Below are 23,007 nucleotides of genomic sequence, written 5' to 3' on the forward strand. Positions count from 1 at the left end.
TTCCCTCTCGGCAGTGACCAACCCTTGTGACCGCAAGAAGTGCGAGTGGCTCTGCCTGCTCAGCCCCAGCGGCCCCGTCTGTACCTGCCCCAACGGCAAGCGCCTGGACAACGGCACCTGCGTGGTCATCCCCTCGCCCACCGTCTCCCCCGTTGGTAGGTGATGGGGAGCAAGGAGGAGGAAAGGGGGATGCTCCCCACCCGAGCGCGGTCCCGCTCACCTCCATCCCTCCCTCCCAGTGCCCACCACCGATACCTGCGACCTGGTGTGCCTGAACGGCGGTAGCTGCTTCCTCAACGCCCGCAGACAGGCCAAGTGCCGCTGCCAACCGCGCTACAACGGCGACAAGTGCCAGATTGACCAGTGCTGGGACTACTGCCAGAACGGGGGCACGTGCGCCGCGTCCCCATCGGGTAAGGGGCCGAGCCTGGGGGTCGGGGCTGCTCCTGGCTGCGCAGGGAGCGATGCTGATGGCTCTTGGTCCTTCAGGGATGCCCACCTGCCGCTGCCCCACCGGCTTCACGGGGCCCCGGTGCAACCAGCAAGTGTGCACCGACTACTGCCTGCACAACGGGAGCTGCACCGTGAACCAGGGCAACCAGCCCAACTGCCGCTGCCTGCCCACCTTCATCGGGGACCGCTGCCAGTACCGTGAGTGCTGCCTGCCCAGGGCGAGGGATGCGATGCGCTGGGTCTGGGGGATGCTCTGGGGAGAGCTCGGCTTCCTCTATGGGGGGAGTTGTCTGTGGTGACCCGGGGTGGGGTGGTGGGACCGGCACCCCTGGAGGGAACAGCGTGGGGCTGACCCCACGTATCCGCTTGCAGGGCAATGCTTTGACTACTGCGAGAACGATGGGGTTTGCCAGATGACAGCCAGTGGGGCCAAGCAGTGCCGCTGCCCTCCGCAGTTCGAGGGCGCCCAGTGCCAGGACAACAAATGCTCCCGGTGCCAGGAGGGCAAGTGCAGCATCAATAAGCAGAGCGGAGAAGTCTCCTGCATGTAGGTGCCGGGGACGTTGGGTCCATGGGAGGAAGAGGGGACGGAGGGTGCAAGGGTAACGGTGTCCCTGTGGGTGGATTGGGCAGAGCTGGGATGCTGGAATTCAGTGTGGGAGGCGCAGGAGCTGCGGGCATCTCTCCCACTAAGCCCATCCTGATGTGGGGCACAGGGCAGGCCTGGGGGGGTTGCCGTGTGCCTGACCCCCTCTGCCCCACAGCTGCCCGGATGGGAAGATAGCCCCGAGCTGCCTGACCTGCGACAGCTACTGCCTGCACGGCGGAACCTGCTCCATCAGCGACAAGACACAGCTGCCCCAGTGCCTGTAAGCCCCACAGGGGATGGGGGGGTACGGGAGAGCAGAGGGAGATGTGACTGACAGACCCCCATCTGTGTGCCCCCCCCCGGCCCCCAGGTCTGTGCCCCACCTCTGCATGCTGTCCCCCAGCCCTTGCTAACCCCGATGCTCTCCCCATGCTCTCAGGTGCCCGGTGGGGATGACGGGAACACGCTGCGAGGACTTCATCGTCAGCGAGCAGCAGAGCAGCCGTATGTGTGGGGCAGCCCATGGGGCCTGGTGCCAAACCCGGGTGTGTGTGTGTGTGTGTGTCAGGGGGTGTCTTTGCTGCTGATGTGACTGTACCCGTGCCTCTCTTCCTGCAGGAACAGCCTCCATCATCATTCCCATCCTGCTGCTGCTCATCCTCCTCACCGTGGTGGCTTTTGTCTGGTACAAGTGGAGGATTAAAGGGTGAGCCCGGCGCAGAAACCCTCCTTGTAGGGCTTGAGATCCTCACTGAAGAGGGATAAACAAGCGGGGACCGCTGGGGAATGGGGGCCCGGCGCTGCTGGCACTGACCCTCTCCCTCCCTCCCCAGCGCCAAGGGCTTCCAGCACCAGCGCATGACCAACGGTGCCATGAACGTGGAGATCGGGAACCCCACTTATAAAATGTACGAGGGGGAGCCCGACGACGACGTGGGGGAGCTGCTGGATGCAGACTTCGCCCTGGACCCGGACAAGGTGAGGGGGGCCCGGGGCCGTCGCGGCGCAGCGATGCTGCGCTGGGGCGAGCGGCAGCGATGGGGACGGCGTTACCTCTGCCCCCCCCCGCCATCCTTTCCCCCTCCCTGTTCCCTGCAGCCCACCAACTTCACCAACCCCGTCTATGCCACGCTGTACATGGGCGCCCACAACAGCCGTAACTCGCTGGCCAGCACGGATGAGAAGCGGGAGCTGCTGTCACGAGGCGCGGATGACGACCTGGCGGACCCCCTGGCATAGGGGCAGGATGGGGGGCACAGACACCCATTGCAGGAGGCGGGGGGGGCCGGGGGGGGGGGGGGGGGGGGCTGAGAGCCACTGTATAAATGTACAAATGAAGGATTATTACTTTTCTATGTGAGCAGTATTATTACCTGTATATTCCCCGGTACCAGGCCCCCGGCGCCTCATTGCCAGATCCAGCTTTGGTTTCTTTTCAATCTCTTTACATTTGGACCCCCCCCCCCCCGCCCCACCTTTCCCCTCCCCTCTCCCTCGCACCCATGGGTGGTGCCGCGCTCGGGGCAGGGGGGGGGCCAGGCCGAAGCTCTGGGCTTGGGGTTGATGGGATGCAAGGGGTGATGGTGATGTGGGGCACAGAGCAGGGGCCATGCGCTCCCCTCCTCTCAACCTCTGTCTCCCCCAGACCCTGCAGCTCCTCTATCCAGGGGCCCCGTTTCCTTCCTCCCCCCCCCCCCCAAATCTGCTGCTTCCTGGGTCCCCCTTCTCCTGCAGCTTGGCCTCTGCAACCTGGCCCCCTTATCCCCTCTCCCCACCTTTTCCTCCATCACCCCCCCCACCACCCGGCTCTGCCCAGCTGTTACAGGGGGCAGGGATGGAGCCCCCGCTCCGGTGCAGGGCTGAGGGTCCCCGGCCCCTCGCTCTGCTCTCGCCCCATCTCCAACATGCACATTTTTTAACAGGAAAACAAAAACGCGACAAATCCATGGAAACGACCTGGCTTTTATAGTAGAAATAAACAAGACGCATGTGGGGGGGGGTGGGGGGGACGGAGGAGCGGGGGGGGGGGGGCGGGGGGGGCAACCCCATCCTTTTGTTGGGGGGAAATGTTTTAATAATAATTTTTGCTGGATTACTTTACAACTAAAACAGATATTGTTATAAATAAAATTTTTAAAAACGGAAGCAGGCTGATGGTTGTGGGCAGGGGGTTTGGGGAGGGGGGGGCAATTGGGGGGCTGGGGGGGGGGGCATCACTCTGCCTTCACCCCCTCAGAGCCCCGAGGGGCACCACAGATGGGCGCTGTGAGGGCGAAGGGTGGCGGCGCTGATGTTTCCCATCCCCAAGGGGAAAGGAAGGGGGGGTTTGTGTTGTGTATGCGTGGTTGTGCCCCCCCCCCGGGATCCCCGGAGCGCCCCCCGCTCCGGTCCGCGGTCACCGATGCAGTACCCGGAGCGGCCACCAGGTGGCACCGCCGCCCTCGAGAAGGGAGCCGCGGCGGGGGGCTGCACTCGCACCCTATGAGCGCGCCCCCACGCGGCGGGCAGGGGAACAGCCCCGTCCCGCTCAGCACCGGCCGAGGGTCTCCGGTGTCCCCGTCCGGTCGCCCCCTCGAGTGTCCCCCACGGTGCCCACTCGTGTGCCCCTGCACGGCTGAGCCTCACCCCGGTGCTGCTGCCCCAGCACTGAGGGCCGAGGCAGGGAGTTTGAGGGGGCAGCAGCAGCACCCGTACCCCCAGGGCCGGATGGGGGCTCATGGTGCTGAGCTGGACGGGGCGAGCGCTGTGCTGGAGGCGTCGAGCCGTGCCATGTGCCAGCACCGCGGTGATGGTGGGGAGGGCAGCCCAGGCTGTGGGGGGCGATGCTCAGCACCCTCCTTGCCGGCACCCACCTCGCACCCCCCCCCTCTCCCCACCTCGCTCTGCGGGTGCAGATGTGGCTGCTGCCTTTGAAAAGCCCCAAACCGCTCTGCAAAGGGATCCAGCGCGGCCTCAGATCTATTTCAATACCGGCTCTTTGTTCACTTATCGGTTTCTTGTATCTCCCCTAGAGGGTTTTTTTCTCTCTTTCCCCCTTTCACCCCCCCACCCCTTCTTTTTTTGCTTCTTTTTGCTTCAAATGTCTTTATTTGTTCAAATCTTCACTCGTTTCCCCTCATCATTCCTCTGCCTTCCCATGTTTAGGCCCATGGGCTGTTGATGGGTTGGGAAGGGTCTATTCAGGACCCCAAGTCCTCCTGCAGACGCTGCTGAGACCCTTAGGGACACCAGGACCCCACCCCAGGCATCCCCAGTTGCGTTGGGTGCCAGGTCCAAGGGTACATGGGCTATGCTGGGGTTCACTTGTGGCCATGGGGCAAGCGGGGTGACCACCGGGATTGTTGGAAGTGGGATGCAGGAGACCCAGGGCCTGGCACCGGCTCTAGTGCCAACCGGTAGCACTGGCATGGAGTCAGCAGTGAGCACCCCCCTGCACCCTGGCTATGGACCCTGGCATGGGGTGCATGGCGCTGCTGTGGGGCTGGCTGGGGCCAGGCCATGCGAGGACTCACATCTTCCAGCTCCTGTCCCCTTCCTTCCTCTCCCTTCTCCATTTCCCTCCCTTCCCCTTATTTCTCCTTTACCTTTATTCATTCTGTCTCCACACATCCGTGCGGCTCTGCAATGACCCCCCCCCGCTTGCCCCCCAGCCCTGCCGACACCGCAGAGGGTGGAAAATAATAGGGATAACAGTGATAATAGTGATAACACTACAGTGCAAGTTCTGGGGAGGGATGCTGCTGGGGGGGGGGGATATGAACACCTCACACCCCCTCCGAGGGCTGGAGCGATGAGCACACGTGTGGGTCCATGCAGTTTGCATGGCCAGCCTGGGATGCTGTGTGTATGTATATGTGTGTGTTATATGTGTGTATGTATATGTGTGTATGTGTATGTGTATGTATATGTATATGTGTGTGTTATATGTGTGTATGTATATGTGTGTATGTGTATGTGTATGTATATGTATATGTGTGTGTTATATATGTGTATGTATATGTGTGTATGTGTATGTGTATGTATATGTATATGTGTGTGTTATATGTGTGTATGTATATGTGTGTATGTGTATGTGTATGTGTATGCATATGTGTGTGTTATATGTGTGTATGTGTGTGTATGTGTGTATTATATGTGTGTATGTATATGTGTGTATGTGTGTGTATGTGTGTATTATATGTGTGTATGTGTGTATTATATGTGTGTATGTATATGTGTGTATGTATATGTGTGTATGTATATGTGTGTATTATATGTGTGTATGTATATGTGTATGTGTATGTGTATGTATATGTGTGTTATATGTGTGTATGTGTATGTGTGTATGTGTGTGTATGTATATGTGTGTATGTGTATGTGTGCATGCATGTATATGTGTGTATGTATATGTGTATATGTATGTGTGTCTGTATGTATGTGTATGTGCATGTATGTATGTGTATGTGCATGTATGTATGTGTATGTGTGCATGTGTATGTGTGTATGTATATGTGTGCATGTGTATGTGTGCATGTGTATGTGTGTGTTCACACTGTGAGGGGTGCAAGGCTGCCCCCCAGACCCTTTCCTGGAGGATGCTCCCCCTTCTCTGCTGGAGTCTTTAAGGGGGGACCCAGCAATGGGGGAGCCCCCTCCCCAGGTCAGGGAGGACCGACTGCCCCAGTGCAGAACTGGTGGGGTGCTGGCATCACCTAAAAGTGGGGGGCAAGACCAGGGGTATTGCAGGGTGCTGGGGTCTCATGGGGGTGGGGGGGCAGCCCCGGCTTTATCCATGGGTGCGGGGGTCTCCCAAAAGCAAGGGGGCAATCCCGGCTTTATCCATGGGTGCGGGCGTTTCCCAAAAGAAGAAGACAGGACCAGCGCATCGCGGGATGCGGGGATGGGGAGGGGGGGTAGGACCAGGGCATCGCGGGATGCGGGGATGGGGGGGGGGGGGGGAGGTAGGACCAGCGCATCGCGGGATGCGGGGATGGGGAGGGGGGGGTAGGACCAGCGCATCGCGGGATGCGGGGGTCTCCCAGAAGCGGGCATGGGAGGGGGGGGGTAGGACCAGCGCATCGCGGGATGTGGGGGTCTCCCAGAAGCGGGGATGGGGGGGGGGGGGTAGGACCAGCGCATCACGGTGTCCGGCCCCTCCCGTCGCAGCCGCTCCGGGGGGTGCAGCGCAGGGGCCCGGTGCCCCCCCCCGCGGGCCGGGATTGGCGGGGCTCGGCGGAGGCACCGCCCGGCCCCAGCAAGTCTCCAACTTTCTTCCTGCCTCCCCCTGGCCGCCGCCTCCCGCCTCCGCCCGCCCTGCGCGCTCCGTCCAGCCCGGGAGCCCCGGGAGCCCCGCGATGCTCCGCCGCCGCCTGCCCCTGCTCGGGCCCTGGCTCCTGCTGCAGGTACCGGGGCACCGGGCGCGCACCCCCGACAAAGTTGCTGCTACCGGGGGGGGGGGGACACACGGACCGCGGCATCCCGGGTGCGATTACCGGGATGGGGGGGGGGGTTGCACCGTAACGGGGAGGGGTGGGGGTAGAATCCGCGCTGTGAGCGAGCGGGACGTGGAGAGAGGATGCTGGGGAGACGTGCGGTTTAGGGGGGGGCTCCGGCAGCCACGGAGATAGCAGAGATTTGGGGGGGGGGGTGCAGGGAGGTGAATGGGGGAGTTATGGGGGGGGGGTCCTGCTCCCCCCAAGTTGCAAAGGGCGCAGAGCTGACCCGGGGGGGGTCCCGTCGTTAGTGCAGCACCGAGCCCCCCCCCCCCCCCCCCTCCACCCGGTGCGGAGCGCGGGAGGCGCCGTCTGGCAGGTGCGGGGGGGGGGGGGGGGGGGGGGCAACGAGACGCGCGAGACGAAGCGGGGGCGACCGCGCGTGGGCAAGCAGGGGGGGGGGTGGGGGGGACACAAGAACCCCACAACCCCCCCCCGTTGTGTCGGGGTGAGACCCCCCCCTCCACTGTGTCGGAGGATGGGGGGGGGGTCGCTTGGGGGGGGGCGGTACCCCGAGGTCGGGAGCGCTGGAACCACCTGCAGAGGTGACGCCTCATTCCTGTCGTGATGGGGTGCGGGCTCAGCTCCGGCGCTGCCGTGGCCTTCGTCCTCCTTTGAGGGGGGCCCCCTCCCAAAGCTCCGGGCCCCCCCCCTCCCCTCCCCTCGGGGGTGCCCCTCGGTAGTGGCCCCGGGTACTCGATGCTTCCCAAGGCCACTCTCACACACCCCCCCCCGCCATCTCCTCTTGGAGCCTGGGTTTGGGGGCTCCATTTATCCCTGTGGTGGTCATGAGCAGGGGGTGGGATTCATGCCCCCCCCCAGCCCAGCAGATCTGATTTCCTGACACTCCATTTTTACTTTCGGTATTCCATGAATAAAATCAAACGAGCCAATTCCCTCTTCGGAATTGGATGCACATCAGGGACACCCCCCCACCCCCCCCACCCCCAGCACAATCCCACCCCCCAGGCAAAGGCTCCTGCAACTTATTTCTCTGGCACTGGTTCCTCTCTGGGTGTCCATGGATGGATAGATGGGAGTGGGGGTGCTCTGCGTGACCCCCCCCTCCTTCCCATGTCCATCTAATGCAGAGTGTCTGTCGGTGCTGGAGCTGCTTCAAGATGAATGGGTTTGTTTTGATGGAATCGGGGGCTGGGCGCTGCCCTGCCACCCCCCCCCCCCCCAATCCAATCCCCACCTGCACACGATATGGGGGCTTGCAGTGGGGGCCAGCGCACGAGCATGGGGAATGACCGCGGGTGATGCTGTTGGGGGTGCAGCGAACCCGAGCCCCTTCATGAGCCTGGTGGCATGGGGCTGGGGAAGGGAAATGGGGCAGCTCCTGCCCCACTTGGTCCTCTTGGGGAGAAACTTTCCCAGGGGGACCCCAGCGGCTGCCCCCAACCCCAATCACTGCACCGGAGCTCCCCAGTGATGGGAGCAATGGGGCAAAAAGGCAGACGTGGCTGCACGGCGGGTAGCAGGGTGGGTTTAGAGAGCTCCTGCTGCTGTCTATGTGTGTGCACTCACCCCCCCCCTCGGCCCCCCACCCCTCATGGCTGCTGCTGACCCCGGGATTTGCTTTCTCCTTCCCCACGCCTGAGCTCGGGGTGGCAGCGATGCTGCCCGTGGGTGCTTGCCCTGCCTCAGCCTTCCTGTTGGTGCTTTAGATTGTTCTCTGCTCGCTGAGTGTTAAACCCTGGGGGTCCCCCAGAGCTCTGCCTTTCCCCTGGGCTGAGCCACCCCAGGGTGCACCCAGGAGAGAGCCACAGCAGGGCAGGGGCAGGCGGTAGCTCCAAGGTGCTTTTACCACCTCGAAGGGGTGTTAATTTAGCAGAGAGGAAAGGCAATTCCCGGCCAGCAACCTCCTGGCCTTGGCCGGGAGGCAGATGCCAGCCTTGGCCCCGTGGTCCCTGCTGCCCAAGTGATGGACATGATGCTGAACAGGAGCCAGAGGGGGTTAGGCTACCAAGGCCCTGGAGCAGGCAGGAGTGGGAGAGTGCAGCCAGGCTGCCCAGAAGCAGAGTGGGATGTGGTGGGGCTGGAGCTGGGACACTGGGTACCTTCCCTGTACCTCGGCAGCAATGTGCCTTCCCATCACCGGCACCGTGCCTCGGTTTCCCTCCTTCAAGGCAGGGAGGTGAGATAACGGGTGTCTGTGAAGCACCTGGAGTGTTGCTGGCAGGTTTTCCTTCCTGGATTAACCTTTTCCAGGGAAATTCTGCTTTGAAGGTGCCTGTGGCCATGCCGGCGGGATGCTGGTGGTGCGGGATGCTGGTGGTGCGGGATGCGGGATGCTGGTGGTGCGGGATGCGGGATGTGAGCCACCGGGAAACTCACCCCACTTCATTCCCTTTCCCTTGCTGTCACCCAGGCGCTGTCACACGTCGACTGGGTTGTTGGCTGACAGATGGCTTTGCTCTTAAGCAGATGCTGCCAGCCCTTTCGGTGCAAGGACACCCCTAATTCACCCTCCCTGCTCCCATTAACAGGGTCGGACGGAACAGTTTCATGGCTCAGAGAACCCCATCTGTGGCCAGGGGAGGGTAAATGGGGTTTGGGTCTGGCCGGGTGCAGCGCCGCAGGGTCCAGGATGATGCCCGGGCTGGGGGAGCCGCATCCCCCTTCTCCCGGTTGCTGCGGCTCTCCGGAGCTGACCGCGGCTGCGGCGGGTGCTGTGTGCTCAGCATGGCTGAGCTAATCTATCGCCAAACAAACACACTCTGTTATTCCGAAAGAAGGTTTCCAGGCGACTCATTTCCCTTTTTTTAATAACTCTTCCCTGTGGTGCCCTTTGCACCCTGAGCTGGGAGATTCAATAAGGATGGAGCCTGGAGCGTGGCGCGGCTCAGCCTCCCACCGAGGGGGGAGCGCTGGCTGGGGACGGGGGGGGGCACCCAGGGGTGCCCCCCGGCCAGACCCGCTCCTGCTCCTCCACTGTGCTGTTCTGGCTGCAGTCCATCGCTGCTTTATTGCTTTCCTCTCCCCCCTTCTTGTTTTTAATTGCCGGTTTACAGCCGGGAGGTGTGTGTGTGGTGGAGGGGGTGGCCTGAGCTTTGTCCCTCTGCGCCAGCTACACCCATTCAGCCCCTTTGCTCATCACACCTATGCCAATTAACACCCCCAGATTAATGACTTTTGCCCCCCACCCCTCCAATCACAGCTCCTCCTTCTTAAAGCCCCAATAGGGGGGTGATGCTGCATACAGAAGCCCCTATATTCCCCCCCTCTGCCTGCCCTGGCCAAGCTCCAGCATCAATGAAGAGCTGCCTGGCTCAGGCTTCGCGCTCGGGCGCTGAAGGTAAATGGCCCAGGAAAGATGAAGCTTCCTCTCCAGCCGCTTGGATTGCTACTAAAGAAATAATCACGTCCCTTTGCCCGTGTTCCCCCCTCCCTGCCTTTTCTCTTTTCCTTCCCTGATCGCTGTTGCAAAAGGAAAAGTCATTGTGGGAGCAGGAGCCTGGCCTGCAGGAAAGATCGGCTGCGAGAGCCCCCGTGGCGCCATGCACTGGGGTTCATTTTCCCCTCCTCAAATAAAGCCCTGCCAGACCCCGTTGTGACCACTGCGCACTGTGGCACAGACCCCATCCAGACACAGCGGTGGCCTTGGACCCTCTCATTCCTCCTCCTGTCCCCCCAGCACTGAAGCCTCCATCCGGGGTTCCTTGGTGATGCTTTACACCGCCCAGCCTGGAACCTGGGCAAAGTGGGACTGAATCTGGCCCTGGAGGTTCCCAGGGGGCTTAGCAGGGACCCCTTGTGCTGAGCTCCTAATGGGAGCCAGCACTCAGCTGCCATGCGGCACATCCTGGTAGCTACATCCCCCGTGATGCCCTTGAGGGTCTCCTGCATCCTTAGGGTCTCTTGGAGGGCTTGGACCAACCTCTTGCTTGAGGGGACACACACACAGAGCCGTATCCCTGCCACTGCTCCCCCTTCTCCTCATGGGGAGAATAAATAGCTGGCTCTGGGAATGGGGTGGGGTGGGGGGTGCATAGGAACAGAGTGTTTGCCCCTTTCCATTGTGACCTTGTGTCGTCGGTGGAGGGGGGGGACACGCACAATGTGTGGTGCGGGGGGGGGGGGGGGGGGGGGAGGAAGGGCTGGAAATGCAATTTATGATCCCACCTGATACGATCTTATAAAATTTCCCGGGCACACTCGAAATTACATTTCCATAGCTCGGGAGAAGCGATCTCGGTGCGCACCGATACCTGCCACTTTTATGGCCACATTTATTGCAATAATAAAGTGAAATGGGGAGGCGATGGGGGGGGGTGGGGGGGTGGAGGTAAGGGCTGCGGTCCCTTTGGTTTGGAGGGGGGGCTCGGAGGAAGATGGGGCAGCCTGCTGTGCTGTGGGGAAACTGAGGCCAAGGGATGAGGAGTGGGACCGCTGTGTCCTGGTTGGATCAGGAGCTACCCGAGGCTCATCCCTGCCAGCTCTGCCCCTGTTTCCCCGCATGCCATCCATGGAGCTGCCCCCCCCTCACGCAGTGCCAGGTCCCAGTGGTCAAGCCAAGCTCTGGATGGCATCAGGGACCCCTGGCATGGGGTGAGCAGGATTCAATACCCCCCCCCGGAGCCCATCAGCAAGCGCGTCCCCATCCCTCCATCCACCCCTGCGCCCCCTCATCTCTCCTGCACACCCGCCTGCGCACCCCTCTCCCCCTTCCCGCTCCGTTTATCTCCTCATTTTCCCATTCCTTCTCTTTTCTTCCTTGAGTCCAATGAGTCACACAAGCCCTCAATCCTTTGCCTGGTGCTGTCTCCTCCTTCTATTATATTTTTTCCTTTGCTCTTAACAGCACTTTTCTCTTTCACCCGTGGGGGGAGAGACCGGGGATGCTTTCCTGCTTCCCCCCCCCCGCACCGTCAGCCACCTCCCAGCTCCTGTCTCACCATGAAGCCCTTAAAAGTAATAAATAAATAAAACAACGGCTGAGAAAAGAAAAGGCAGGAAACGAGTGACAGGGAAAAGGAGCCAAAACGAAAGGAAGAAGGAAGGGGAGGGGGTGGGGGGGGGAGAAAAAAAAAGTCCTACTCGGGCTATGAAATATTTATTAGCCAGCGCGTGCCGAGCCCGTTAATAAAGCCCCAGCATTTGCATATTCTCTCCGTCTGCGAGAAGCGAGGTGTCTGTTCAGGGGGTGAAGGCAATCGCATCCATGGGAAACCAGTTCCCCCTGGCTCCTGCCTCCCCAGCCCTTGGGTGAGCCTTGCTTTGGGAGCAAGGACCCCGCTGCGTGTGCAGGTTGGGCGCTGGCAGCCCGTGATGGTGGGGTTGGCTTTGGGGAGCTCATCCAGGCTCTCTCCGAAATGCCAATGGGATGCTGGGGTCTCTGGGGCTGGTGCTGAAGGTTTTGGCTGTGTGGTTGCGGTATGGAAGAGGCAGAGGAAGGACCAAGGAGGTCTTTGTGTGGTCACGCTGAGCTCAGCTCCAAGGCAGGATTTGTCCGGCTGTGCAACAGGGTGCCCGTGAATGGGTGCCCCCCAACTTGCCCCATCGGTGACCCACTTGGTCAGAGCTGGGAGCCAGGGAAGGGCTTTCAAGTGTCTTTGAGCTGGGAGGCGGGGGGGGGGTTTCTCCTCCTGTCCTTGTGAGGCTGAGATGAGGGGCTCTTCCCTTTGTCCCTACCCCATCCTGCGCCCCATTCCTGCCCCTCCTGCTACCCTCATCCTGCCCTGCAGCCCGTGGCAGAGCAGCAGCATCCTGGGGAGGCTGGGTCTCGCCTTGTGCTTCTGGTCCCTGCCTCCTCCCAGCTCCACCAGCACCCTGGACCTGGCCCAGATGTGCCCAGTGGCATCATTGCCCTGGCACCAACGTTGGCACCACCAGCACTTGCATTGCTCTTGCGTGTGCACCCAGGAGCGTGTTCAGCCCGGGGGTTCCATCACACTGAGGAAGGCCACAGGCTCCCCTGCAGTGGTGGCACACAGGCAGAGCCACCTTGCTCCATGCACGCCCTGCCCAGCCCTGTGTGTGCACACACGTGGAGCCGTTTGTGCACATTCAGCTGCAGGCATTTGTTGCATGCATTTACACACCCGCTGCAGCCGCTGGGTGATCTTGGTGCCCTCCCACCCACCACCATTGCACCCCTTCAGCACCCATGCGCTCGGGGCCCTCCCGCAGAGCCTACCGCTGCACCTCGTCCCCCTGCCACCGCATTAGCACCCGCGCCGCGCCGGCGAGATAAATGGGAGCTGTCAGAGGCACCTTGTTTGCTGCTAACCTTTGGAAATGCCACGCCGCCCCGGGCTGCACCGCACCGGGGGGGGGAGCGGGCCCAGGGGGGTTGTGGCTCAGCACCTCCAATTAATCTCCTCGCGCTAACGAAGGCAGCGGGATGACAGCGGAGAGGCCAGCTTGACCTATGGGGAGACCCCCAGCAGCAGCTCTGACAGTGACCCCCGCTGTGGTGGGGGGGAAGCGGGGTGCAGGGGATGGGGTCTTTAGTGCCGTCGTGGGTGCTCTGCTCCTGGCACAGGCAGGGGCTGGTTTGCCTTGAGGTCGTGGGACTGTTGTCGGGGTGCTGGGAGCCCCTCATCGGCGCTGATGTGCTCCCCTCCCTCCACCAAGGTGACCGTGGGTCTCGGGGGAGCGGCTGACGGCGCCTGGCCCCGCCAGCAAATGGGATGTGAGTGGCCATCACCGCCGGTCCTGACAAGCCAAATTGATGCCGGCACCGAGTCCCTCTGCAGCCCCCCCCAGCCCTTCCTGCATCCTTGCTTGTGCACACGTGGAGCGCCACACGGCAGCCCCATGGGAAGCGCACAAGGGGCTCGAGACCCCCAAAGCGATCACTGTCACGGGGTGATGCATGGATGCAGCAGCCTGTGCATGTGCGACAAACACACAGGAACGGCGCATGGGGCAGAGCTCGGCGTGACCCGGGATAGATCCCGGTGCAGCCACAGGAAGGGAGGGGGTCTCTGTGCACGTCCATGCGGAGCCAGGAGCCCCGGGACGCCCGCGGACACTCCGAGAGGTCCCTGTGCACGTGTGCGCGCTGCACCCCGAGCGCTCGCAAGCAGGAGCATTAATATTTAACGCGAGGTGTGAGTGGGACCTGCCCTGAATGCCAACAGCGCTGGCAGGGTGCAGGGGATGACCTTGGCTCCCCTCAGCGCTGTCATGGAAGAGGCTTGACGTGACCCTGCTCTGTGTTGCCCTTTGCCCACAGGGCTCGGGGCACCCCGTCCTCCTGGGGGGCGGGTGCTGAGGGTCTCCCGCACGCTCCCCATGCTGCCCGTTGATCGATAGACAGGGCTGCATTGGTAGTTGCTGCCCTGCTCTGCAATTCCCTTTCATCCCTTGCTCCACAGCAGCTCCCGGTGTGTGTGTGGGGGGGAGCTTCCAGCCTGGCCTCTCACCCAGAGGGGCTAGGGGCAGCTCTTTCCCCGCCCATGCCCAGTCTGTGCCCCACAGCCCATCTGGTCTCAACCACCTGCCCAAGCCCATGGCCCTCAAGTGATGGAGGAAGCTGCCGTCAGCACCTCCCCATAGTTCGTACCCATCTCCTCCTCACAGCCTGTCCCTGCCCCTTCCCCACCCCTACTGCATCTCTGTCTCCATCAGTTCCCCATCACAGCCCCGTTCCTATCGCATCCCTGTCCACATCATTACCGGGGGATCGTGGATGAAAGAGAAAGGAAAACTGAGGCAGGGGACCACGGCGGCTCGTGTAGCACTGCTGGGGGAGCTGCTTGTCCTGGCTGTCAGCCCTGGCTGAGGTGGGAAGCCCCACGAGGGATGCGGGGGGCTCCTGGGCTGATGAGTACCTAGGAGTGGGGTGGAGGGAGAGCGCAGTCCCCCCGGGGCCACCGTCCCCCCACAAAACGCTGCTCTCCTGCCTGGAGGGGGGATGCTGGGGGCAGCCCCTTCTTCCCCTCCCCTGGTTATCTCTGCATCTCCCGGTCCTGCCACGCTCGCTCCCTCTCTCGCTGGCTGGTGAGGGCACCCGGCTTTGAAGCTGCGTTGAAATATAGATAAGGGCAAAGGCAGCAGCCGCGCTCAAAGCGAGATTGGGGAGGGAGTCGGGGGACGTCAGGCCCGAGCGGGGGCTGCGGGAATGCTCAGCCTCACACTGCACAGAGCCCCCCATAGCGCCCTTCCCGAGACCCCCAGAGCCTTCTCCCCTGCGCACAGACGGGCCCGAGCCCAGGTGGCGCGGACGAGGGCGAGCAGGGGCTGGAGCAGACTTACGGGCTCAGCCCAGCACAGGCAGCGTTTATGGGGATAAGGCGATAGATCCTGGAGACAGCAGCGCAGCCTGGCCTGGGGGTCCAGCTTAGCAACTGGAGAGGAACGGGGACAGCGCGGAGCCGGTGTCCGCGGCAGCCCTGCCCGGTGCTGCTCCATCCCTACTGCGTGCCCCGGTGAGAGCAGCCCCTGCCCGGCCTGAGGAGGGGTCCATGGGGGCTCTCCCCTCTCTGATGGGGCTCATGGGAAGCAGCATGGAGCCATTATGGGGTTGCTGCAGGGCGGCTGGTGCCAGGATGGGTCCCCAGTGCCTCCAGCACCTCCTGCAGCCCCCGGGATCGTGTTGAGCGCTGAGGAGTGCTTCAGTTCCCCCCACCCCACCCCCCGGGCTTCCTCTGCTCGCTCCCCTCCTCCCCACACCCCCCTTGGGATGCAGGTCGTCCGGAGCAGGAACTGCCGGAGCACCGGGCAGCTCGCCGGTGACAGTGATTGACGAGGCCGGGGCTGACGGAGCAGCATCCTGCGCACCAGAGCAGCTGGCAGGGCAGGCAGGGCCACGCCGGGCACCGCGGTGCAGAGCCAGCAGCAGCCGAGCTGAGGGATGGGGAAGCGGGGAGGGGGAGCAGCTTCCCGAGGTGGGGACGTGGGACAAGTCCGAGATGGGGTCTCAGGGTGGGAGAGGTGCTGCTGGCTCCGCTCACCTTGTGGTGTCAGTGCCCGCAGCCAGACATGCAGAGCTGCAGCCGTGGGGACTCTCAGGAAGGGGATGCTGTGTCCCATCCCCACTGATGCTGGGGTCCTTTTCTCGACCGGAGCTGCCTTGGGGTGCCCGTGCCCATCAGCACCTCCCTAAGGGGGCTCACAGCCCACCCAGGTTGAAGGGACCAGGTCTTCTATCACAGCTCCCTGCCTTGATTCACCTCACCAGGAATGGGGCTGCTTCTTTCCACCCTGGGGGACCCCTTGCCCCAGACTCCTGGCTCTGCTGGGCGAGGGGCTGTGCTGGTACAGGCTCCTTGCAGCCCCCGGGAGGTTTTCCCTCTGCTGCCCATCATTTATGCTTTTGCTGCCAATTCTGCTGAATGCAGAACGAGGGGTCCCCGCTCATTCCTTGCGTGCCCTCCTCCCCGGCACACAACGCTCACAATGCACACAATGCACCCCATTCTCCAGCCGTGTCTGCCCGATGCAATTATCCTGGGGGGCGGAGTGGCTGCCATGCAGCCTGGCAGGGGTCTGGCGTTTCAGCTGCACATCAGAGGTGCTGCCTAATGCAATTAGGCTTTACTGGCAGGCAGCGCGGGGCTCTGGTGTCTTCCCATATCCGGGCATGCTGATGCCCTGCGTCTTAACAGGCATCACTTGTGGGGCAGGCGGTCATGGACTGGCCGGCATCCTGCTTCCTCTGGCAAAGGGATGTGGTTGGTGCTGGAGAAGCAGCCCCAGCTCCTGGCATGGGGATGGCACGGGCAGGATGCAGCCATGCTTACACCAGTGGCACGGCACCAACGGAGGATGCGGTGCCAGAGGGGTGCATGGTGCTGGGGGGTGCATGGCCACAGAAGGGCTGCAGGAGGGGGATGCGGGAAGGGGGATGCGGGCAGGGGGATGCAGCAGGCACAGCTCCCCCAGTCTCTGCTCTCTCCCCAGGCGGTGTGTGCTGGGGGCCACATTGCCAAGACCCTGGGGTACCTGGAGCTGGGCACCTCCGGCCTCCTCAAGGATGTTCCCTATGGCACCCTGAAGCCTCCGGTGCTCGACCCTGGGCGGCTGGTTCCAGCTGAGCCCCCCCGGGGCGCAGGGAGCCCCTGGGACTGGCAGAAGAACCAGACAACGGGGGAGCTGCTGAACCCCCGCGCCCGGCGCAAGCCCTCGCTCAAGTCCGGCCGCACCAAGAAGATCTTTGGATGGGGCGACTTCTACTTCAACATCAAGACGCTCAAGTTCAGCCTGTTGGTGACGGGCAAGATCGTTGACCACATCAACGGCACCTTCAGCGTCTATTTCCGACACAACTCCTCCAGCCTGGGCAACGTCTCGGTCAGCATCGTGCCCCCTTCCAAGGCGGTGGGGTTTGAGGTGCTGGTGCCGGCCCCAGCGCCGCTTTCCCTCCCAGCCCCTCAGCAGAGCACCCTGCCCGAGGGGCGCCCGGCCAAAGCCCTCAATTGCCACGTGGAGTATGAGAAGACGAACCGGGCGCGGAAGAACAAGCCCTGCCTGTACGACCCGTCTAAGGTGTGCTTCACCGAGCACACGCAGAGCCACGCCGCCTGGCTCTGCGCTAAGCCCTTCAAAGTCATCTGCATCTTCATCTCCTTCCTCAGCATCGATTACAAGCTGGTCCAGAAGGTCTGCCCCGACTACAACTTCCAGCACGACAACCCCTACTTTGGCTGATGGCTGCGGGAAGGGGCAGTGGGCATCAGAGATGGAGTCAGAGGGGGACCAGGGGCTCCTGGACCCCGTCCCTGGCTGCACAGTGCCCCCCATTGCTGCCGCACCGACCTCCCCTTCCTCGCTGGGTGCTGGCCCTAATGCCCGCTGTGTGCCATGCTCCCATGCACTGGGATGGGGTCCCTGGGAGCGTGCGGGCTGGTCGGGGGGTACAGCCCCGTGCAATGGCATCAGCTGGGTGCGTGTCACCCCCGGAGCAGGCACAGTTGTAGCAGGGGGGATTTGGGGTCACAGTGCTGGTGCAAGCCCCCCTCAAATTTGCCCCCCCCCCCAGGCTGCTGCCTGTCTCCCACCTGCAGTGAAGGAGTACCATGGCTGGTGCCTGGGGGCCCAGGGCCCTTGCTGGGGGCTGCTCCCCCCCAGCTCTGGGCAGGGACTTCCTCATATTTTTTTAAGAAAATTAAAATGAAAAAAAAAAGCAGAAAATAAAGAAAAACATTGGGGAAAAAAAAAAAAAAAGGAAAAGTGTTGGAGTGTGTTGAGCCCACACCGGCGCGATGCGGGAAGAGGAAGGAGGGATGGGGGGGTGAGTGTGTCAAGGATGGTGTGTGTGGTCAGGGATGGGGTGCGGGGCTCAGGGATGGGATGAGGGGGTCAGGGATGGGATGCGGGGGTCAGGGATGGCGGGGTCAGGGATGGGATGCGGGGGTCAGGGATGGGATGTAGAGCTCAGGGATGGCGGGGTCAGGGATGGGATGCGGGGGTCAGGGATGGGATGCGGAGGTCAGGAATGGGATGCGGGGGTCAGGGATGGCGGGGTCAGGAATGGGACGCGGAGATCAGGGATGCGATGCGGGGGTCAGGGATGGGATGCGGAGCTCAGGGATGCGATGCGGGGGTCAGGGATGGGATGCGGGGGTCAGGGATGGGACGCGGGGGTCAGGGATGGGATGCGGGGGTCAGGGATGGCGGGGTCAGGGATGGGATGCGGAGCTCAGGGATGGGATGCGGAGCTCAGGGATGCGATGCGGGGGTCAGGGATGGGACGCGGGGGTCAGGGATGGGATGCGGGGGTCAGGGATGGCGGGGTCAGGGATGCGATACGGGGGTCAGGGATGGGATGCGGGGGTCAGGGATGGGATGCGGGGGTCAGGGATGGGACGCGGGGGTCAGGGATGGGATGCGGGGGTCAGGGATGGGACGCGGGGGTCAGGGATGGGATGCAGGGGTCAGGGATGAGGGTACCCCCGGCAGGGGGGGAAGCTCCCGTTTCCCGTCGGGCCCCGCGGCGCCGGCAGCCCCTTTGGCTCCGCCCCGGCAGCGCTCGCGGAGCCCGGTGGGGCGGCACCGGGCAGCGACCGGGAGCGCGACTGGGACCGGGAGCGGGACCCGGCCGGGATCCGCCTGGACCGCGGCCGCCATGTGGCCGCTCCGCCTGGGCAGGGTGAGTCTGGGACCGGGGGGGTACCCTTTGGCTGGGGGGGGGTGCACGGGGGTACCGATGGCCGGGGTACCCCGGTGCCCGCAGGGTACCGGTGCCTTGTGGAGTCCGGATGCGCAGGCAATGCCGGTGCCCGCGGGGAGCCGCGGTACCCGGGGTGTTCCGGTGCTCGCAAGCGGTCGCGGTGCACGGGGGGGGGTTCGGATACCCACGGGGAGAGGTCCAGGAGGGGGTCGCTCCCTGCACACCCGTTTCTCCCGTCCCAGCGCCCCTTTGTGGGCGCAGCGCCCATCCGGTGGGTGTCGGGGCAGCGGCGCCCGCTCCTGCACACACCCCCCCCACACCCCCCCCCAGGCTGGGCAGTGCCCCCCACCCCGGCCCAGCTCGGCCCCCGCGGACTTTGTGTCCGGCCCAAAGTCCCCGGGTCGGGGACAGGCACCGGCCCTGGCCCCTGCTCGGTGACCGCGGGTGATGCAATGGGGCAGCAGCAGTTACATCACCCCGGACCCTGCATCAGTAAGAGCTCCTCTTCGGGACCCTGGGCTGAGGGGGGGACCCCAGTGCACAACAACGGGGTCCCTGTGTTGTGACCGGGGGTCTGGTCATCCCACCCCTGCATGCACATGCACACACAGCCATGCACACGCGTGTGCAGTGCTGCGCACATGCTGTGCACTCATGGACGTTGTGGCTGCTTCGGCACCTTCCGAGATGCTCCTGCCCCTTGTTGGGGGGGGGGGTCCCCAAGTGCATACCACAGCTGGAGGCAGGACACTGGGGTCTTGCTTCAAGCACTGCCACCCACTGGTCCAGGGGCACTTTAGGGGGTACAGAGGGGCCTGTGTGGTGTCACAGGGTGTCAGCTTCCCCTCTCCCGTGCAGGCCCTGCAGCGATGTGGTGGCTGGGGGGGTACCTGCAGCCAGCGGGCACAGCATGGCACCGCCGCGGCCGCTGCCACGGGGCACGTGCCCGCCTGGACGGGGCAGGAGAGCCTGGCCGAGAGCGACCCCGAGATGTGGGCCCTGGTGCAGAAGGAGAAGGATCGGCAGTGCCGGGGGCTGGAGCTCATCGCCTCTGAGGTGGGGTACGGGCTGCTTGGGGCAGGGGATGCTCACAGCGCTGGGGGGGGCCCTGCTCGGGTGGGAGCTTCACTGCCCCATCTCTGACCCCTTTCTCCCCCCCCCCGACCCAGAACTTCTGCAGCCGGGCAGCACTGGAAGCCCTGGGCTCCTGCCTCAACAACAAGTACTCAGAGGGGTACCCTGGCAAGAGGTAAAGAGGGGGAGCAGGTTCTGGGGGTTCAGGGACCCTCCTGCAGCCAGGATGCAGCTGCAGGAAAGGTTAAGGGGAGCCCTGGGGCCATAGAGGGCGCTTCCAAGAGGAGGCTGTCACCTACAGGGCAGGAGGGGAGAACCCCATCCATCACCACCGCTCACTGTCACCCCCTCCCTTCCCCAGGTACTACGGGGGAGCCGAGGTTGTGGACCAGATCGAGCTCCTGTGCGAGCAGCGCGCGCTGGAGGCGTTCGACCTGGATCCTGCGCGCTGGGGCGTCAACGTTCAGCCCTACTCGGGGTCCCCGGCCAACTTCGCAGCCTACACAGCCCTGCTGCAGCCCCACGACCGCCTCATGGGGCTGGACCTGCCTGATGGGGGCCAGTACGTGGTGGTGGGGGGCAGCCGGGAGCCTGCTGCCTGCAGGGAATGGGGGGTACCCTGCCTGATCCTGCACTCCTGCCTTCCCCTGCAGCCTCACGCACGGGTACATGTCGGACGTCAAGAGAATCTCAGCAACATCCATCTTCTTCGAGTCGATGCCCTACAAACTCAATGTGAGCTGAGGGGGGGGAAGGTGCTGGGGTGAAGGGGGAATCTGCTGGCCAAGCTGTTGGTGATGCCTCTGAGGTGCCCGAGCTGCTCTGCCATCCCCTGCCCTTCCTTCCCTCCCTCTATGCCAACCACATCCTGGTGCCTGGGAGCTGCCTGGGGTTCCGCTGGGGGCAGGAAGGGGCAGGGGCCTTGGCAAGCTGTCTGTCTGTCTGTCCCTTACAGCCAGCCACGGGGCTCATTGACTATGATCAGCTGGAGGTGACAGCTCGCCTCTTCCGTCCTCGCCTCATCATCGCCGGCACCAGCGCCTACGCCCGCCTCATCGACTACGCTCGCATGAAGAAGGTACCCGGCGGCGTCGCATCCATCCTGGGGGATGCTGCGGTCAGTGGGGGCCAGGGATGACCCATGGCTCCGTGTGCCTGCATCTGCAGGTATGCGAGGAGGTGAAGGCGTACCTGCTGGCGGACATGGCTCACATCAGCGGGCTGGTGGCAGCCAAGGCCATCCCTTCGCCCTTCGAGCACGCGGACGTGGTCACCAGCACCACACACAAGACCCTGCGCGGCGCCAGGTGAGGCCGTGTCCTGCATCCCCCGGGAGGATGCTGCCCGTGCTGTGATGCAGAGGCTGCGTTTCACGCTCTGGAGGGAACAGGAGGGGCCTGCGGGAGGGCGGTAGCGGTGTTGGTGCCTCCACGGGGTGGTGGCAGGAGGAGCGGTCCCAGCTCTTAATCACCCCCAGGTCAGGACTCATCTTCTACCGCAAGGGCGTGCGCTCGGTGGATAAGAAGACAGGCAAGGAGATGCTCTACGACCTGGAGGACAGGATCAACTTCGCTGTCTTCCCCTCCCTCCAAGGGGGACCACACAACCACGCCATCGCCGCGGTGGCCGTGGCCCTCAAACAGGTCCGTGCCGGGGTGGTGGTGGCTGGGGATGAGCCGGCCCCGCACTGATGCGGTTCCCCCGTGCAGGCCAGCTCGCCAGCCTTCCGCCACTACTGCCAGCAAGTGCTGAAGAACGCCAAAGCCATGGCACAGGCCCTGCTGCAGCGCGGGTACACCCTGGTGTCAGGTACTGCCTCCTTCCCCGCACCTCTGGGGAGAAGGAGGGATGAGGCTGCAGCATCGCTTGGCTTCAGTGCCCCTGGGCAGCAGTGGGGAGCGTGGACGGGTTGCGGGGGCAAACAGGGGGTGTTCTAGGAGCAGGGCTGAGGTTGGGATGTGGCAGTGAACCAGTCGGTCCCTCCTCACCCCTTTCCCTCGCTCCCCAGGCGGCACCGACAACCACTTGGTGCTGGTGGACCTGCGGCCCAAGGGCATCGACGGCGCGCGGGCAGAGCGCGTCCTGGAGCTCGTCTCCATCACTGCCAACAAGAACACGTGCCCGGGGGACAAGAGCGCGCTCACGCCAGGAGGGCTGCGCCTGGGTGAGGGATGGGCCCTGCCTCCATCCGTCCAGCTCCTTCCCTTGGGGGGGATCCCCCCCTTTGCTTCACCCACATGGGACTTTGGAGCCAGTTCCCGGCTCAGAGAGGGGCCGGGATTGAGGGAGCCCCTTGTTGGGATTGGCCCAGTGCAGACGCTGCCCCTCACGGTCTCTGTCCCCAGGTGCCCCTGCGCTCACATCCCGCCACTTCCACGAGGAGGATTTCCAGAAGGTCGTGGCTTTCATCGACGAGGGCATCGCGCTGGCCCTGGACGTCAAGAGCAAAACTGGTGGGTGAGCAGCAGGGCCCCCGTCTCCCCCCTTTCTGGGTGCCACTGTGGGTGCAGGGGCCTGTGCCCGAGCTGGTGCCAGCCACCCCCTTGCTGCAACGACCCCCCCCACCCTTCCTCCTGCATCCCCAGGCAAGCTCCAGGAGTTCAAGACGTTCTTGCTGCAGGATGCAGAGACGCAGCAGCGCTTGGCTGCCCTGCGCCAGCGCGTGGAGACCTTTGCTCGTGCCTTCCCCATGCCCGGCTTCCGTGACCGCTGAGCTGGGGCCTCAAACCACCCTTTGCATTCCCCACTCCTCTTTCTCCCCCTGTAGCGCCTTTGGGCGCTGCTTCCCTGGGGTGGGGAGCAGCGTCCCCCTTCCCCATCCTGCTCTCAGTGTTAGGGTACAGAGACACCCCCCTAGATGCTGATGGGAGAGGCCCAAGTCCTTGCTCCAACCTCTCTGGCCAAGCAAATCTTGCACTTTTCTAGGGGAAGGGGGTTGCTAATAAAAGCGGGGCAGAGCTGGTTGCTGTGGAGGTGTTGTGGGTGCTGAGCTGGGGAGGGAGAGGGCAGCGATGGGGTGTTGTGGGGAACAGTGTCCCTGGGGCCCCCGAGCACCGTGCCATGGATGGATGTGGGGCACGCACCCGCTGCCTGCAGTTGTGCCTCAGTGTCCCCACCACGGGGGCAGAAGGAGCTGGGGATTTACACTGAGCCCTGGAGCGTGACATCCGCGCTGGGGGGGGGCCGTGGCCCAGGCCCTGGCACGTCCCCCCCTGTCACCTGCTTTGTATTTGCTGGCCAGCGTTCAGCACTGCCATAGCCAAACCAAGCAGCGCCAGGCTGGCGCCTCGGCCCCATGGCTCAGGACCAGGGGCTGCGCACACGTGCAGGGCACGCACACCCATCCACGTGCGTGT

The 23,007-nt window shown here is 63.5% G+C and overlaps 3 protein-coding genes across 4 annotated transcripts in view; all 3 read left to right on the plus strand.

The window, feature by feature from the left end:
* Window positions 1-3,187, plus strand: part of LRP1 (LDL receptor related protein 1) — a 64,855-nt gene extending 61,668 nt beyond the window's left edge. The window contains exons 81-89 of the mRNA XM_061479539.1: window positions 15-155; window positions 240-413; window positions 490-651; window positions 826-1,000; window positions 1,218-1,322; window positions 1,482-1,546; window positions 1,661-1,748; window positions 1,876-2,020; window positions 2,141-3,187. Coding sequence (XP_061335523.1) covers window positions 15-155; window positions 240-413; window positions 490-651; window positions 826-1,000; window positions 1,218-1,322; window positions 1,482-1,546; window positions 1,661-1,748; window positions 1,876-2,020; window positions 2,141-2,281 — 1,196 coding nt within the window. The 3' untranslated portion in view covers window positions 2,282-3,187. The remainder of the gene's footprint in view (window positions 1-14; window positions 156-239; window positions 414-489; window positions 652-825; window positions 1,001-1,217; window positions 1,323-1,481; window positions 1,547-1,660; window positions 1,749-1,875; window positions 2,021-2,140) is intronic.
* Window positions 1-22,615, plus strand: part of SHMT2 (serine hydroxymethyltransferase 2) — a 33,125-nt gene extending 10,510 nt beyond the window's left edge. Inside the window, exons 2-13 of one of the 2 annotated variants that reach the window (XM_061479535.1) lie at window positions 18,507-18,556; window positions 19,436-19,633; window positions 19,747-19,826; window positions 20,013-20,213; window positions 20,305-20,386; window positions 20,607-20,729; window positions 20,819-20,958; window positions 21,129-21,294; window positions 21,361-21,460; window positions 21,660-21,815; window positions 21,997-22,104; window positions 22,237-22,615. In XM_061479535.1, the coding sequence (XP_061335519.1) occupies window positions 18,533-18,556; window positions 19,436-19,633; window positions 19,747-19,826; window positions 20,013-20,213; window positions 20,305-20,386; window positions 20,607-20,729; window positions 20,819-20,958; window positions 21,129-21,294; window positions 21,361-21,460; window positions 21,660-21,815; window positions 21,997-22,104; window positions 22,237-22,364 (1,506 nt within the window). In that variant the 5' untranslated portion in view covers window positions 18,507-18,532 and the 3' untranslated portion in view covers window positions 22,365-22,615. Of the gene's footprint in view, window positions 1-18,405; window positions 18,557-19,435; window positions 19,634-19,746; window positions 19,827-20,012; window positions 20,214-20,304; window positions 20,387-20,606; window positions 20,730-20,818; window positions 20,959-21,128; window positions 21,295-21,360; window positions 21,461-21,659; window positions 21,816-21,996; window positions 22,105-22,236 lie in introns of those variants that run through there. The other variant, XM_061479534.1, reaches the window with a different exon arrangement.
* NXPH4 (neurexophilin 4) lies at window positions 6,294-17,233 on the plus strand. Its single transcript, XM_061479545.1, has 2 exons — window positions 6,294-6,423; window positions 16,369-17,233. The coding sequence occupies exons 1-2, from the start codon at window positions 6,376-6,378 to the stop codon at window positions 17,113-17,115; spliced, it is 795 nt and encodes a 264-aa protein (XP_061335529.1). The 5' UTR covers window positions 6,294-6,375; the 3' UTR covers window positions 17,116-17,233.
* Window positions 22,616-23,007: the final 392 nt, after the last annotated feature.

The sequence above is a fragment of the Pezoporus flaviventris genome, unplaced genomic scaffold (assembly GCF_033815535.1).
Source record: "Pezoporus flaviventris isolate CSIRO_AGI_PZ_B2104156 unplaced genomic scaffold, CSIRO_AGI_Pfla_v1 ptg000152l, whole genome shotgun sequence".
In the NCBI taxonomy this organism is placed as follows: domain Eukaryota; kingdom Metazoa; phylum Chordata; class Aves; order Psittaciformes; family Psittacidae; genus Pezoporus; species Pezoporus flaviventris.